The sequence below is a fragment of the Rattus rattus genome, chromosome 13, assembly GCF_011064425.1.
Source record: "Rattus rattus isolate New Zealand chromosome 13, Rrattus_CSIRO_v1, whole genome shotgun sequence".
NCBI lineage: Eukaryota > Metazoa > Chordata > Mammalia > Rodentia > Muridae > Rattus > Rattus rattus.
This window is the reverse complement of record NC_046166.1, coordinates 68,724,584-68,742,625: the sequence shown is the minus strand read 5'-3', so window position 1 is coordinate 68,742,625 and position 18,042 is coordinate 68,724,584. Positions and strand designations below refer to the sequence as shown.

General features: G+C 45.0%; 1 protein-coding gene across 1 annotated transcript in view; it reads left to right on the top strand.

The window, feature by feature from the left end:
• Myom2 (myomesin 2) overlaps positions 1-18,042 on the top strand; it is a 69,567-nt gene that overhangs the window by 22,178 nt on the left and 29,347 nt on the right. Inside the window, exons 11-17 of the mRNA XM_032919280.1 lie at positions 1,449-1,590; positions 2,997-3,196; positions 3,822-3,875; positions 10,948-11,075; positions 12,138-12,321; positions 15,483-15,657; positions 17,315-17,436. Of these exons, the coding sequence (XP_032775171.1) occupies positions 1,449-1,590; positions 2,997-3,196; positions 3,822-3,875; positions 10,948-11,075; positions 12,138-12,321; positions 15,483-15,657; positions 17,315-17,436 (1,005 nt within the window). The remainder of the gene's footprint in view (positions 1-1,448; positions 1,591-2,996; positions 3,197-3,821; positions 3,876-10,947; positions 11,076-12,137; positions 12,322-15,482; positions 15,658-17,314; positions 17,437-18,042) is intronic.

The window sequence follows — 18,042 nt, the reverse complement described above, 5'->3', positions numbered from 1 at the left end:
CCCCCTGCAGCTCCAGTTGTGGAGGGATACAAAAGCAACTGAGATGTTAGATATTTTGTTCCCCCTCTCAGTGGCAGTTAGAGCAGAGCTTCGCTGAGAGCTCTGCCATTAAATTATGTCACCCCAGGAACAAAAACATGCCTCTCACGCCAGCACTTCCCACAAGATCGCAGAAGCACTCAAGGTTGTGGTTTCAGGCTCTCCCACAGAGTTTTGTGGGTTTTATTAGGGTTGTCATTAAAAGATACCTTCCATTCTCCTGTGTGTCTCTGGCAGGTGTTTTGCACCATAAAAATGCAATGGTTTCTAGCAGGTTTGAGTGTCTTGCTTACTCAGCACTACGAGCAGGAAGAACAGGACTCAAACCCCGGGGGAGTTCAAGCGTTCTGATCACTTTCTGGAGGTTATGAATGGAGACGAAACACTAGGCTTGATGTCAATAAATCCTTGTCCTTTAGTACACTGGGGAGGTTTATATCAGACTGCACAGAATGCTCAGACTTCTGTGGGTACACAGTAGCCATGGCTACTGAATAAATATGGATTTTAGATAAGAAAATCAAATGCTCAGTGTATTGACTTTCTAAGCTGCCACGGTGGCCTTCAGTGTGGGAAAACTTGACCCAGGCATTTGGCCACAAGTTATTCTTATTTTTCTGCTAAATCCTCACATTTTCTAAGAAATCTGAGCTATCAAGGCATCTCCATTGGTATTTCTTAGGTGTTGCAAAGGCTAGCTCACCACTGTGACCAGATAAAATTAGGGGAAACTGAATTTTAATTTTGGGTCAAATTATTAAAAAGTCACAGAGGAGAAGATTAAGTATTCTAAGCTTTTTAAAAAGAAATTTTTTTTATTAACTTAAGTATTTCTTATATACATTTCGAGTGTTATTCCCTTTCCCGGTTTCCGGGCAAACATCCCCCTCCCCCCTCCCCTTCCTTATGGGTGTTCCCCTCCCCCTTCCTCCCCCCTTGCCCCCCTCCCCCCAACAATAACGTTCACTGGGGGTTCAGTCTTTGCAGGAACAATGGCTTCCCCTTCCACTGGTGCTCTTACTAGGATATTCATTGCTACCTATGAGGTCAGAGTCCAGGGTCAGTCCATGTATAGTCTTTAGGTAGTGGCTTAGTCCCTGGAAGCTCTGGTTGCTTGGCATTGTTGTACATATGGGGTCTCGAGCCCCTTCAAGCTCTTCCAGTCCTTTCTCTGATTCCTTCAACGGGGGTCCTGTTCTCAGTTCAGTGGTTTGTTTAAGCTTTTTTTTTTTTAAGTGCACACCAACATTTATATTTCTTGATATCAGTCTTCTGGGTTAATAAACACATTCAAATACTTTAGAGATAAAGACCAAACTGAGCAGAGAGGATGTGAGTTTGGAGGTCTGTGGGTAGGCTTGGCAGTGACCTCGCCTTGTAGAGGATGCAAACACATTTCCCCACCACAGATGCTGACCCGCTGGTCACAGGGGCTCCTGGGGCACCCATGGATCTGCAGTGCCATGATGCCAACCGAGACTATGTTATTGTGACTTGGAAACCACCCAACACCACTACTGAGAGCCCCGTCATTGGCTACTTCATTGACAAGTGAGTGTGTGCTGTGTTCCATCCATAGGGGTGGAACACAGGTGACCTTACAAAGGCAATGCATTTGGACGTGTAAAATCACTGCAGCCTGACAGAACCATTCAGGAGCTAGTACCACTTCGGTCTTCCAATGTCACTGATAAAGTAATTGGTAAATGACGCCAATAGGAGACCCCACAAGTCCAATCTGCAGGACAATCAGGGCAAGTGAGGTGGTATTTTTAAACACAAGTGCTCAACTCTATAACTTGAAGAGCTCAAAAGACTGATTTTTTTGACCTTTCATTTTTCTCCTGAGTATTTTACATAAAAGTCTGCATTTAAATTCCTCAGCCTATGATAAACAAAGGCTAATCTTGCCCACATTTCCGGGTTTCTGGATAGGACTATATTTTCAGAAGTCTTCTGAATTCTGCATGGGAAGGGTTCTAGAAAGTGGTATCTTACTCTTCAGTAACCTAGGCTGGACCTTGGTAAGACATCAGCCCTGGCTCAGCTCAAGCGAGATGTATAGTGGAGACAGAGACGGTCAGTCCCCAGGCCTAATCTCACAAAGCTTCACCACCCCAGCTGCAAAAGGAATCAGTAACAATGTAGCTTGTCCTGTCCAACTTTGATGTAATGAGTTTTGCTTTATTTTTTATTTTGTTATATTTTATTATCATCTCTTAGAAGCCTGTTCTCTAATGAGAGAGGTAAAGAGAGAGGGAAGGCAGAAACTGGGAGGAGTAAATATGTTTGATAACCGTAATTACTTTAAATTATTTAAGTCACAAAGGTTGAAGTTATCTGTCTATCCATGTAACTGCATATATGAGGCTATCTTTCTGTCATCTGCCCTTTTCTCATTGATCATCTATCATCTGTCTATCTATCTATCTATCTATCTATCTATCTATCTATCTATCTATCTATCTATCTATCTGATAATGTATCTGTCTGTTAATCTATCATCTATGTGTCTGTCTTACCTATCATCTATTTTAATCTTATCCACTTTATCTTATCTATCATTTATTTACATCTCCACCTTATCTGCCTTACCTTCCAGCTGTTTCCCATCTTCTCATGATTTTTATCTATAACCCATCATTGATCATCTTTTAGCCTATCCTGCCTGACTTATCTCTACCTATCAGCTCCATCATCTATCTCTCTCTATCCACTTATCTGTCGGTCTGTCCACCTGTTCTCTATGGATGCATATAGAGATACCTATTGAACTTACTAAATGTTTATTTAAGATTTATTGTATCACTATGAATAGAAGTCAGTATTTCAGCAGCGTGAATTTATATCCAAATGGCGTGCTCCCCTGTGACGACTGCTCTACAAGAGCACACCCCTGAGTATTTGGTGGATTCCCATATGTGCTGCTTTTCTCTATGCTTCTTTTTCATTTGAAGATGTGAGGTGGGAACTAACAACTGGGTTCAGTGCAACGACGCACCAGTAAAGATCTGCAAGTACCCTGTCACCGGACTTTTCGAAGGAAGATCGTACGTGTTCCGAGTGAGGGCTGTCAATAACGCCGGCATAAGCAGGCCTTCCAGGATCTCCGATGCTGTGGCTGCCCTTGACCCTGTGGACCTCAGAAGGTTGCAAGGTATGCTCACTTAAGTCCCAGCAGTGACTGAGAATGTCTGGGACACCTGCGTGTAGATAGCTCTCTCTCTGTTACCCGCTGCATGGGAGCCTTAAGCACGGCACCCCAGGATGAGTGTGGCAGGGCAATGTTTCCCCATTCTTGACGTCTCCATCAGCACTGTCTTTAGACTTGGAGGCAATTGATGCTCTTTTAGGAATGGGAGGCAGCCAGGCAGAGGCTGTGTTTTACAGCAGTGCTTCTTACCTTTACCAATCACCAGAATCTAGGATGCTCAACCACATGCTTCCTGTCTCTTGAGGGCACAGCTTCACTATAGAGCGGGACATAGGGCTTGACACCAAGCCACTCTGTGTCCAGCTTTAAATTCTGTGGCACAAGTTTCCTCGTGGGAACCTCATCGTGGTTCGCTCGAGTCACCTTATTATGAGTCCTTTGACCCTCTACAAAGGGCTGATCGTACTGAGAATTACCAGAACACTTCCAAACACCAGATGTCATGACTTGATAGCTAATTTGTTGCCTAAATGCTGAGTCAGCTCACAGCTTGCCCCATGTTAGGGAGAAGGGCACTTCCTTCAGGGAACCCTTGGATGTCAAAATCACTGTCACCTTTTCTTCACAGCGATTCATTTGGAAGGAGAGAAAGAAATTGTCATCTACCAGGATGACCTTGAAGGTGAGGATCTCTTTCTTCAGCTTTCTGAATTCGAGTTGGACATGAGAGAGGCTTCGGGCAGAGGGGACAATGATCAAGCTGTAGTGTGCATATCTGGGATGCGCTCTTCTAGGGACTCCTGCATGGAAAGCTGAGGTCTGATTCTCTGCTGACATTGGACCTTTCCTTATTATCTATATTTTTTGTGCATGTGTGTGTGTACATTACACGTGTATCTGGAGGCCGGAGGACAGCTCTGTCATTTCTTAGGTACTACTTCGTACTCTGTCTTTGTTTCTGTTTTTATCTCTCTTCATGCCTCTCAGTCTTTGTCTCTGTCTCTCTCTGTATGTGTCTGTATCTCTCTGTGTGTCTCTGTCTCTTTATCTCTGTGTGTGTCCGTGTCTCTCTGCACATCTCTGTCTCTGTCTCTCGCTTTTTTGAGGCAAGTTACCTCAGTGGCCTGAAGCTTGCCAAGTAGTCAGGGAATCCTAGGCATCCTCCTGTCTCTGCCTTCTGAGTGCTAGAACTATAAATGTGCATACCTGGATTTCTACACCAGTTCTGGAATCAACAGTCCCATTGAAATTCCTCATTTTACTAATCCTCTTAGTGAAAGAATATTTTTTATTTTAACCTTTTCAGCAAGTTTTATCCCTAACATTTGAACTGAAATTGGTTGGGACTCCCCTGTCAGATGGCATTCTTGATTTGTTACATTGTATTTTTCTTCTTCAACTTGATATTGCAAATATGTTTCATTAACATGCACCCTTAGGCAGTAGAAAGAGGGGCTACTGAGAGGAGTATCACACTGTGAATCAGACATCCTGAGATTTTAGTTGGACTTATGACTAGATCACAGTACAGTTAAGAGAAACTTCAGCAGTAGACAGAAGTGCTTCCTGGTCAAGCCTGGTGACCTGAGTTTGATTTCTGGAACTCAAAATGGAAGGAGAAAACTAACTCCTTAAAGTTGTTCAGAAACAGACATACACACTCACACACACACATACACACACACACACACACACTCACTCACATACACACACTAACACACACACACTCACACACACATACACACAGTCACACACAGATACACACACTCACACACACTCACTCACTCACTCACACACATACTATACTCACACACACACTCACACACATATACACACTCACTCACACACACACACTCATACACATACTCACACCGCACACACACACACCACATACACACTTACATTCCCACATTCCCACACACATACTCACACACACATACACACACTTACACACAAACACACACTCACACACTCACGCATACATATACTCATACACACCAACACACATACACACACATCACACACTCACACATATACACACAAAGGCTCACACTCTCACACACATACATATATTCATACACACCACACATACATCACACATACATACACATACTCACACACACTCACACATAAAATACACATATACACAAAAGCTCACACTCTCTCACACACATATACATATATTCATACACACCACACATACATCACACATATACACATACCACACTCACACATACACACATACCATACATACAAACATACAACTCTCTCATATTCACTCATATTCACTCACACATTATACAAACACACACATAGACATACATACTTGCACACACATTACACACACAATATATACTCTCCCATACACACACACCACACACACATACACAGATACTCACACACATACTATACACAAAAACACACACACTCTCTCATACTCCCTCACACACACAAACACACTCACACAAACACACACAAACACACACACTCACATACACACACCACACACACACCACACACACACCACACATACACATAGTCACACTCTCACATACACTCTCACACATTCACATGCACTCACACACACTCACACACACAGGCATACACAAACACATACACATGCACATACACAGTCACATAACATACTTCTCCTTCCCCTCTTTTTTTCTTCTTTTTCTCCTTTTCTTGTCCCCCCCCCTTCTTCTTCTTCTTCCCCTTCCTCCTCTTAAAACAAGACTGCAAATCAGCTTGAAGCCACCAGTGAGGCAGAGGTGCTTCCTGGTTCTTCTTCCAAGTATTAGAGGAGATTCCTCCCAGGGCTGTTGCCAACCAGAATTGACTTTTAGGTGTGCAGTATGCAGTCTCCAAAGGAGAAGCCTCACACTGTGTCTTCTACCCTATGAAGGCCTCAGGGTCTCTAAAGGAGTGTGCTTCAATCCTGATCTCAGACAAAATACAGTTCCACAGAAAGTACCTGGGGATCCTGCAGGAATCTGCAGAGGTGACCCCGAGTGGAACTAGTGGTCGTTGTCAAACATAGATCTCTAGAAACCCTCCAAAGCCATGAGAGATACCTAGTCAATATTCAGCAGAGGGAAATGGCTCAGGTAGGGTGGCTTACAATCCTACGTAACTGTCTGTCTCTCTCAGTTGAGCACTGTGCCAAGTGCAGGACATACCGAAACATAGACATTTGAATGACTGAGAAATGGCTCTGATATATACTGCAGAAGATAGTCTTCCTATGAGCAGGCCCGAATAAATGGGAGGTTTGGCATGCTGGGGCAATGGCATTCTCTTTCACTCTCTTGGGATGTAGGATTAGTGGAGAAATGCCCTGCTCTTCCAGAGTGGACAGTGGAATTCACACCCCATAACAAAGACCACGGTGAGAAGGTGCAGCTCGCTTCGTATGCAGCTCGCTTCGTAAATGCCTCGTGTGGCGAAACCTGTAGTTCTGTGAAGCAGCAGAGCCTAATAAAACTCCTAAAGGCAGGGACCTTCCAGCTATTGCCTTCTGGCTAGAGGAGCCACCGTTTAGTCTAGGCATAGATACATGTGGGGAGCGTGTTGAGTAAAGAATGCTGTTGAGTTAAAAATAATGTTGAGTGAACCAAGTATTTCCACTGTCATAGCAGAGATGACACAGTGAGGTGCTGCCTGAGGGCACAGCCACTCTGATTTATGGAGGAAGAAGCAGAGGGCAGTCAGGTATCCCCTTCCCCTTCCCTGTACCCCCTTTCCAGCTGACTCTACCCTTACTCATGGTTGCTATGAGAGCATTTGCAGGGCTGGAATCTGTTCATGCTGCTGATCTCAGAAGGTGGAGGATAAGATCCCAACACAGAGAAGGTGGGACACTTGGTATAGGCTGGTATTCAGCCTCCTGGGGCTGATACCCCCGGTGTGAGGCTTTGTTTGCACAGAAGAGCAGTTCCAATGGTCTGCAGTCACGCTGGCTGTGAATTAAGGTTCTGGTGTAGGGGGAGAGGATTGGAGAGTAAGTTTGCATTCTAGTTTTATTCTGTTTCAATGAAAAACAAACAAACGAACACCCTAAACCAAAAGCAACTTGAAGAGGAAAAGGTTTACTTTGTCTTATACTTCTTACACAGTCTGCCATTGTGGGATGTCAGGGTAGGAACTGAAGCAGAAACTGTAGAAGAACTCTGTGTACTAGCTCATGGCTTCTTGACTGGAAAGGAGGTGTGGGGTGCGGGGGGGAGGGAGACTAGGGAATACCTAAATGCCCTCTGCTTCCTCCTTCTTAGCTCATAGTTTGATAGCTTTTTCACACATTCCAAGATCAAGGTACAGCCTAGGGATAGTACCGCCCACAGTGGGCTGGGGCCCTTCTGCATCAACTAGCAATCAAAACAGTGTTCCATAGACATTCCTACAGGTCAATCTGATGGAGGCAGTTCTTCAAGTGTGGTTGAAGCTCTTCAATCTCTTCTCAGGTGATTTTTGACTGTGTCAAGGGAACACTTGAGGACTAACCTGGACAGCCTATTTACTTCAGCTATGTAAATGTGAATATTTGCCTTAACTAAGCTTTAAGGAAATTCCATAGTGTTTTCAAGCATGTCATGTCTGAGTTCAAACGTTTGCTACTAGCAAGCTCTTTCTTTTTTTCTATCCTTTGTCATAGAATCTAACACTCCTTCCTCTTTTCCTCCTTCTCCCCCATCCACACAGTGCTGAGGAATCACACCAGTGTTACACACACACCCATCACAGCTCTGACACTAACTGCCTCCTTTCCTTCCTAGCTCTGGTTTGTTATTGTTGCTGTTTGTATGATTGTGGAGGCCAGAGGATGACTTTGCAGGGCTAGTTCTCTCTTTCCACCGTTATGTGGCATCCTCATTAGCTTTAACTGTCAACTTGAGGCAGCCCAGGGTCACTTGACAAAATATCAACTGAGGTGTTGCCCAGATAAGACTGGCTTGTGGATGTGTCTGTGAAGGATTGTCTTGGTTGTTAATTGATGTAGGAGGAGCCAGCCCACTGTGGGTATTCTGGGTATCAAAGAGAGCTAGCTAGCTAAGCTAAGCAAGAACTTCAATGAGTCAGTAAGTACAATTCTTCCAGAGTCTCTCCAAGTTCTTACTTGAGTTCTCTCTCTGACATCTTTCTTTGATGGGCTGTAATCTACGAGCTGAGAAATCAGTCCTCTCCTTTGCTTTTGGTTAGAAGGTTTTTATCATAGTTACAGAAATAAAATTAGAGCATGTGGTTTCCGGGGATTGAACTCAGGACACCAGGCTTGTGTGCACACATCTTGATCCTGCTACCTCTGCAAGACTGATTTCATTCTACTGACTCCATATATTCAAGATCCTGTGAACTAACTCAGGACAGAAAACTTGTCCCCTGCATATCCAGCTGATCCTTTATTCTGGAAATTGTAGCCTTTGGCCTTGGTTTCTCATCCTCTTGACTTCTGGACTCTTGAGGGCCCTACAAACTCCCAATCAACTTCAGGTTTCAGCAACTTAAGGAAACTTCTTCTGGGGGTGATGATGGCTTTCTTGAGTTGAGAGATGGAAAAAAACAGGATTACAACTCAGAAGCCCCACGCTTAAACCATAGCTCAACCTTTCAATGACTGTGGAATTAGATGTGGTCTGGGTTCCCATTTAGCATTCTAGATTGTAACTGGGGAGTGTTTATTCCGAGGGGGAAAAGGTTTGATGGATATGGAAACATTTTAAGTAATAACAAGATAAAAATAACACATATATGTATTATACAATGCTGTGTTTTTGTTATCAAAATAATTTTAGTCTGAGAAGTATGTCGGTATACAGGAGTACATAGCACAGTGATACATGTACTCACATCTCCATCTAGCCTAACCATGGCCTAACTAGGTCAAGGCCCAAGAGAGCTGGTAGGAAGTGAGCAGAGGCCAAGGGCGTTTGTAATTAACCAGCTATACTCAGCAAAAGGCACAGGGAGATATATTTGGTCATTTCCTTTTCCCTTGTATCTCTACAGACTTCTCCCCTCACCCTAGGTTTGTTTCTGTGGATCTCTTCAGTACATTTGTGGTTCTTAGGCCATTCCCAACCTGTTTCCTTGTGTCAGCGGCTAGGGTCTGTGCAGATCTGCTGCTTGCTTGCCCCAAAGTTGTGTAGAAAGTCCTAATGAGTCAAGAATTTCATCCTCACTGGGAGTTCTCCACTTGCAAAGGTTGGATTTTTACTTCCTGTCTTGGCTTCCAATAACGTGTGTTCCTTCGTTCACTTTCTTTACTCCTAGAGGCTGTGCACCCAAAACTCTACAGTAGATCTCAGCTCTGAAGTGTGACATTTGTTTTGCAGTGCCTGTCTGCTCCAGGATGGTGGGAACCGTATATGATATGTCCTTTGGTTTGCTCCACCAGGAGTGATTTGGTTCAGGGAGCTTGGCAGAATTCTTTTTGCGCTTTTCACTGGTGTCCTTGTTTCGATTCTTTTGGTCATTATACAACTAGTGGGGACTTGGGCTGCTCCCATTCCTTCAGCCACCCTCTGACTGCCCACTTTCCTGTAGACATGCTGACTCCTTGGTGAAATTTGACCCATGAACCGGTATGCTTCCAGACCAGGCTGAACCCTCTAGAGCGAGCTGTGCTCTGTGAAGGGACTCGCACAGTGAAACTCAATCTTGTTTTGTGCTGTTTCCATGTGGCTGCTTAACTTGCCGCCTGGAGCTGAGTCCCAAGGGAGCAAGTAAATATTGCAAAGGGCGGAGAGATGTCCAGGGGACTGTTCAAACCATTTTAATCATGTGCTAATCTAACTGAAACTCCTCATCGTTTGTATAACAATTAAAGGGAACTTGGGTTTGGCAAAACCTCTGTCCCTGTGAAAGTCTCTCATGAATTCAAACACAATTTCTTTTTTACCACCTCACGTGTATTTAAAAAGATAGCTAGGTGAGAGGGGACGTGGGTATACCAGATGTCTTTGATCATAAATATCCCTTGACAGTTATTTGCGAAGGGCTTATCACCATCTCTGCTGAAGTTTAAACAAACAGGCACAGATTACAGTGCTCGCAAATGTTTGTGGACCTTTGCAGGGAGGAAAGAGCAACATGCCTCAGGAACTAAGGCAAGACTTCAGTACTCAGTATGGAGACATCAGCAAGGTGTGGCCTGTGTAGGCTCTGTGGCAATGTTGCCTGCTGCCTTTGCAGAGGCAAGATCCTGGTTTGGGTGATAACTTCTAGAAGAACCCTTTTCTCTGCCCTGTAGAAAATCTAAAAGACTCTGGGATGAGACTTCTAGGAACTGTTGTTTTGTTAATTATTGTTTTTGTTCTATCAGAAATAAAAATGAAGCGATCTTCTTTAATGGAGTAGTTTTGCTTTGAACTTGTCAAAAGAATCCTGGGGTCTGTTTGCATGGAAATGGCCAACTGTAGCAGGTCATACCAGGGTAGGCTTTAAGGAAAAAAAAACCCACTATTTTATTTTACGTGTATGAGTATTTTGCCTGCATATGTGTATATGTACCATGTGTGTGGGTGGTACACTTGGAGGTCAGATGAGGTACACTTGGTCCCCTGAAACAGGAGTGATATCCACCAAATGAGAGCTAGGAACCAAACAAGTCCAGGCCTCTGGCAGAACAGTCACTGCTCTTAATTTACTTAGCCATCCCTCCAGCACACCAGAACATTCTTCTGTGCCATGGACTGTGCTGGGGAATGGCTAAGTGTTCCCACACAGTACTCACTCCATTCATTTTTTTTTTTAAACAGGTGATGTTCAGATTCCAGGACCTCCCACCAATGTCCAGGCTTCAGAGGTCAGCAGAAACTACGTTGTCCTCAGCTGGGATCCTCCTTCTCCCCGTGGCAAGGAGCCCTTAATGTACTTCATCGAGAAGGTATTCAGGCCAAGCTCCCAAGAAGGCAGCTCTCGGGCAGCTACCTTGATTTCTGTCCTTTACTTAGGGGCTGTGGGCCCATTGGTCCCCATAGAGTCTGATCCCTGTTGTGTAAGAGGAGGTTAAGTAGTGGAGCGCAGAGGTGAGACCTGCTTGGGGGCTGGTCTCCCACAGGGACCTGCTCTTGCATGGGGACTTGTGGGACCTGAGCTTTGTCACCTGTGTAACAGTGCTGTCGCTCAGCTGTTTGGTCCTGATGTCCTCATGGTTTAGGGAGGATTAGAGTCTGCACACCTGCATCTGCCTTCCAGTTCTCCCGAGGACGACAGTTTTCCGAGAAACCCAGATCGAGGCTCAGTGTTTGCATCCAAGCCATGCGGCCACTGGGTAGCGATCTTGTAGAGGGAACTGTGGGCTTGACCAGCTTGAGGCTTCACCTGGATATATCTAAAGACAAATGCATCGGACATTACAGCCCTGTATACACACGCACACACATGCACACACACACAGATGCACACACACACATGCACAAGTATACACATACAAAAACACACACAGGCACTCACACATACACACACATGCATGCATGCACACATTTGCACACAAATATACACACAGCCAAGCACACACACACACACACACACACACACACACACACAAACATGCACGTACGTGCACTACATGCATACAAATATATACACAGGCACACATACACACACAGAGCCACATTGGACTTTGTAAGATATAGCAGTCTACCTTATAGCACATATTCTCTCTTAGTTTTTATGAACTTGGACACCAAGTTTAACAAGATAATATAATTCCCCAAAGGCCTTTACTCAATGAACTAGCTCCATGGTCTAGACAATGTGAACTCACCATTTCATTACCTAGGCCCTTGGGAATACATAGGTCATGTCACGCCACCACCATGAGTAGCTGAAGAATGGCAAATTTCTAACTGAATTATGACTCATTGAGAGGTACTGAAAAGTTTCTTTAATTATCTTCTCACTCACCATGATGAGACCCTGACCTCCTGTCCTGTTCCCCCTGCAGTCGGCAGTCGGGAGTGGCAGCTGGCAGAGGGTCAATGCCCAGACAGCAGTGAGATCTCCTCGGTATGCTGTCTTTGACTTGGCGGAAGGGAAGTCCTATGTGTTCCGGGTTTTGTCAGCCAATAAGCATGGCCTGAGTGACCCATCAGAGATAACACCACCTATTCAGGCTCAGGACATGATTGGTAAGTTATGACACATAACCAGACTCCATAACAGGCTGAAAATACGGCGTCCCCGGCACCACTTCAGTGGAAGATGCTGGAGTGCCACGTGTGTGACCTTGTGCACGGTCAGAAGTGCATTGAGAAGGGATAGAGGGCTATTCCATGTTGTGGTCAGCACTCAGCATTTCCCCAAAGGCCTCTCTTCTCATAAAACCAACAAGTGGTCTGTTAGTATGTTCATTGAGACAGAGTCTCACTATGTAGCCCTGCCTAGCTTTAAACTGATAGTAATTGTCCTGAGTCTCCTGAGTGCTGGGATTAGATGCACGATACCATCACACACAGTAACACAGCGATGGGTCAAAATGTAGGTTCAGCCCATGGCCAACCCTGTACATATGGCAGTTTCTTGCTCATCTGGTTTGAAGACCACACTCAGAAAGTTTCAGTTACAGGTCACAGGAACTTGAAATTGCAGTCCACCCTAAAGCATAGCCCTCTCACCAGGCCTCCTGAACCCTAAAAGCCTTTGCACGGGGTGAACCTGGGGATGGACATTCTCATTCTGAGCACCAGGGCACTTCTAGCCTCTTTCTCTCCTTTGTACCACATCTTTTTTTTTTTTTTTTTGAAAAAGTTAAAAATTCCTTAAGTTTTAATTCCTGGTATCACTACCACAATTTCCAGAGCAGTGTACCTGACATAATGAAAAGAAAAAATACAAAGCGGCAATAGGTAAAAGACCTTGGGAATGTACATCTAATTGACCTACATTGCATTAATCGATAGCTGCACTTTTGCAAACTGTGGCTATGACAGTCCTGAACAAGAAGGGCTTCCTGTTTAAGCTGCAGTGACTTTTCTGACTATGGATCATCGTTCCTTCTGTGGCAGATTTTACAGTTCCTCTCATGCATATGGGATGACTGTCTCAAAGTAACCTGCAGCTTTCCTGACAACTTCTCGCTCTCTCTCCTGCTAAGAACTGTAGCCGTTTCTGTTTTATTTTAAAAACCTTCTGCTACTGTATCCACCACTTCCACCTCCAGATCCATAGCCACCACCACAGGGACTGCCTGAGCTTCTGCCACTACAACTGCCCCCTTCATGGGTCCATGATTTGATTGTTGCTGCCCACTGTAATTCCAAAGTCTTTATAGTTCCTACTATCACCATAGTTACCTCCACCAAAATCCTCTCCTTCATTGTAACCATCAAATCCTCCTCCTCCACCATCACATCTGCCATCTTGGTTTCCATATCCTGGTCCCTCGCCTCCATATCCTCCTCTACTACTGTAACAGGACCACCACCATAGCTGCCACCATCACCTCCAAGCCCATGATATCCACCATGATCACCTCCATAACTGCCTCTGCCTCCACCACCATAGCCTCCTCTTCCACCAAAGTTTCCTCCTTGACCAAAGTTTCCTCCAAATCCCATAAAGTTGCCAGATCCACCTCCACGACCTCTCTGTGATGGAGCAGACTGCATCTCTTGTTTAGAAAGGGCCCTTTTCACCTCACACTTATGCCTGTTAATAGTGCTGTATTTCTGAACAACAATTTTATCAACTCCATCATGTCATCAAAAGTTACAAAAGCAAGTCCTCTCTTTTTCCCACTCTGCTGGTCTTTCGTAACATCTATGGTTTCACTCTTGCTGTACTTTTCAAAGTAGTCTCTCAGATTATATTTTCCATATCTTCTTTGTATCTTCTATAATATCACCAGCAAAAATTTTCTTCACCGTTCAATGGGCCCCAGGCTTTACAGAATCCTCTCTAGAAACATCTCTCTTTGGTTCCACCACACGTCCATCAACCTCGTGTGGCTGGGCACACTCTGCATCCACCTCTTCCACACAAGAGTAGGTCACAAAACAAAAGCCACAGAACATTTGTTTGGGATCTCTTGTTACCATCCTGTCTGTAAGTGCGCCCCATTTCTCAAAATGTTCTCTTACGCTGTCATCTGTGGTTTCAAAGCTCAGGACACCAATTATCAGCTTCCTCGGTTGTTCTGGTTCCTTGGGATCATGGGCCTCCATGTTGAGACCCAACTCACCTCTTCCAACTCAAGTTCAATATGGGACCAAGAGCCTTTGTCCAAGGTCTTAAGAAATCTGGGGATGACAGTGAGCTGGTGGTGTTGGAGATGAAGGCCCAGACTACCTTCAGATCCTCTTTGGGTTGTCACCCATTTTCCCCCAGGCACTTAGAACTCAAATCCAGGACCACAGATACACACATTTGTAGTCTCTGAGGAGAGGCCTTTATTCTTCCGTATTTATTTTATGACACTTTTTTCTTTACTTAATGACACATGTATGAAGTGACAATAATTAACAACCACAGGACATGTGTGTTGGCTGGTCTTACGTAAACGTGGCACCAACTAGAGTTATCTGAAAGGGGGGATCCTCAACTGAAAAGAATGCGACTATGAGAACCAGCCGCAGGTCAGGGTTTTAGTTAGTGATTGATGGGGAGGGCCCAGTCCATTGTGGGTGGCACCATCCATGTGCTGGTGGTCATGGGTTCTACAGGAAAGCAGGCTGAGCAAGCCAACGGAAGCAAGCCAGCAAGAAGCACCTCTCTATGGCCGCTGTATCAGCTCCTGCCTCAGGTTATTTTCCTGTTAGAGTTCCCATTCTTACGTCCATGGATGATAAATAGAAGTATGTGGAAATATAAAACACATAAACTCTTTCCTCCCCAACTTGCCTTTTTTGGTCACGGTGTTTCATTGCGGCAATAAGATCCCTAACTAAGACAGCATATACTGAGGTAGTTGGCTCTGGAATGGTTGGTAATACCAGAGAGGATCTTTGACCACAGCCTATGGGGTCTGGGGAGATGATAAGATGGTCACACTGTGATTCTACTCTTGCAGAGTCCCCAGAAGAGATTATTAAGTCTTATTTCAAACATGGCCCTTGAGCAAAGCCTTCATGCACTAGAACCTCTGTCAGCCCTATGAAGACGATGATTTCCCAGTGGTAATTCCTTTCCTGGAAGTCAGGTGATCCAGAAAGATGCCCGAGTCCCACAACTCCACCTAGAACTCAGTCCCTTGTAGAATATTAAACCTGGCGTTTACTCCCTGGGGACAAGGTAGCTCTCCAGGATGGCTTACACTCTTGTCTTGTCTCCCACCCTCTGATTTCTCCTTCAGTGGTTCCCTCTGCACCTGGCCGAGTGCTTGCTTCCAGGAATACAAAGACATCTGTCGTGGTCCAGTGGGACAGACCAAAGCATGAAGAAGACCTGCTGGGCTACTATGTGGACTGCTGTGTGGCGGGAACAAACATGTGGGAGCCATGTAACCATAAACCCATTGGATATAACAGGTGACTTCCTCCATCACCCAGCAACCAACCTTCTGTCACAGAGGCACGGCACTGGACATAGTGGGTCTCCTGGAGCTTGAGAGACCACAGTAGAATGTCAACAGTCCCCTTCAGATATCTTCCCTTTGTTTAGTCACTTGTTGGGGTATGACATTCCAAAGTACTGACTTGGCATGAGTAGGTCACATCATTGAGAAAACTTGTCTATTGATAAAAACAATCTTTTTCTATTATCATCATCATCATCATCATCATCATCATCATCATCATCATTATATAAATGTATAGTATGCAATGCCACAATAAAAATATGTACACAATATATAACAATAACTATCATTTAAATTTGATTTATGTGGGGTCAGAGAGACACCTCAGTACTTACCACACTGCAGGGTAAATTCTGCTTTGCTCACATAAGGGCAATTTTGTCCTTTAGCCTCCGATAGGGTTGGGATAGGGAATGCTGACCCTGGTTGAGCAGTGCAAGGGAGACCCATGTCTTCTGCAGTGGGAAGCCAGAGTCTTTACGTTTGAAAATTTGCTTCCTCTGCTTCCCCTCCCACCCCCAGGACACATAGGTTGTCTGGGTTTGCACTTCCTGCAACACGTGTTCCACTGGCCTGTGTCACTGTGGCCGCTATGGAGGCTCTCAGCAGCAGCTCTATCATCTTTACTTAAAAACGACCCTTTTAAAAAGGTGTAATTTTAAAATGCAGGCGTATAAATGAATAATAGCGGGCTGGGGAGATGGCTCAGCGGTTAAGAGCCCCCGACTGCTCTTCCAGAGGTCCTGAGTTCAATTCCCAGCAACCACATGGTGGCTCACAACCATCTGTAAAGAGATCCAGTGCCTTCTTCTGGTGTGTCTGAAGACAGCTACAGTGTACTTATATATAATAAATGAATAAATCTTTAAAAAAAAATGAATAATAGCTAGACAGTCAATCAGTATACACTGTCAGCAACTGGAGAAAGATGCATCAGAGGAAGAGACCCGGGGCATCGTCAGGGAGGGGTTTGCACGACGTTGATACATTGTATTGACTGTAGAGTTGTAACAGCTGCTGATACTCCCTGAACAGAAGCTGCCGTATGCAAGGCAGGAGGGCCAAGGCTTATCTGAATTGTTTTCCATGTGACACTCATGGCAGCTCTGTGAGGACTGGGCATCCCTGCTCCCCAGGAGAGAAAACACAGCCTTGTAGGTGTCAAGGAACATGACAAGGGGCATATGGTTTGGCCGGTGTCAAAGCCAGCGCTCAGCCTGTGTGGATTTGAGATCCTAGCCTCTACCCACTGCAGAATACCTGCCCTGCATCCAGTTGTGATACACAGACCTCCTGGGTGTCAGGAGACAGATGGCGCAGCAGAGCTTCAGTCTAGAGAGGCTCCAGATGTAAGACCTTAGGCAGGAAGGATCTCAGACTCTCACACCAAGTGCAGTATAATCAATATTGTTGGCTTACTTTCCTACTCTATCGAATTCAATTATGACACTGAAAACAAGGGTGGATGTGTATAGTTTACTGGAAAAGTAGCCTCGTCTTTAGACCGAGTGAGAAATGTTGTGATGGACCCCCAATTACACCTATTTCAGTTGTAGGAAGCAGGAAGCTGGGGCTTGTGCTGTGTGACTCTTGATCATGTTCCTCAGGTTCGTGGTACACGGCTTAACCACCGGTGAGCAGTACATCTTCCGGGTTAAGGCTGTGAATGCCGTGGGGACCAGCGAGAACTCCCAGGAGTCAGAGGTCATCAAGGTCCAGGCAGCCCTCAGTACGTAGCTCACGGGCTCTCCTGTCTCTGTTTAGGTCTATGATTTCTGCATGGATAAACACTTGCCACGCCGAAATCTAAACAAAGGTGGCAGAGGTGAGGGTGGGGCTTGTTAACAATGGGAGTATGCCAACACCATGCCAATTAAATATGGAAGACATTACAATAATGTCTACTCCATATGTCCTCCTTGAAAATATTTGCTAGGACCAAACACATGTGGCTTTCATGGCACTTTCTGGTTCTATCCATGAATATTTAAAATGTCTATTATTTTGATCCAGTTTTTCTGTACGTGTCTGTGGTGTGTGTGTGTGTGTGTGTGTGTGTGTGTGTATGTGTGTGCGTGTGCGCGTACGCATATGCGCTTGTGCATCTACAAGTGCATGAGAATGTGGAGGCCTGAGATATCTTCCCAGATCACACTCCATTTTATTTTGGGGGCAGAGTTTCCTCACTGAAGCCAGAGCTTGCAGACAGGACTAGCTTGGTGATCCAGCTTGCACCAGAGATCCTGAGCCTTTGCCCTTTGAGTGGTGCCAAGACCTTGTTGCTGTCCCTAGACGAGGTGATCTATGACAGGTGCTGTTGTAGCTTTTTTGTCGA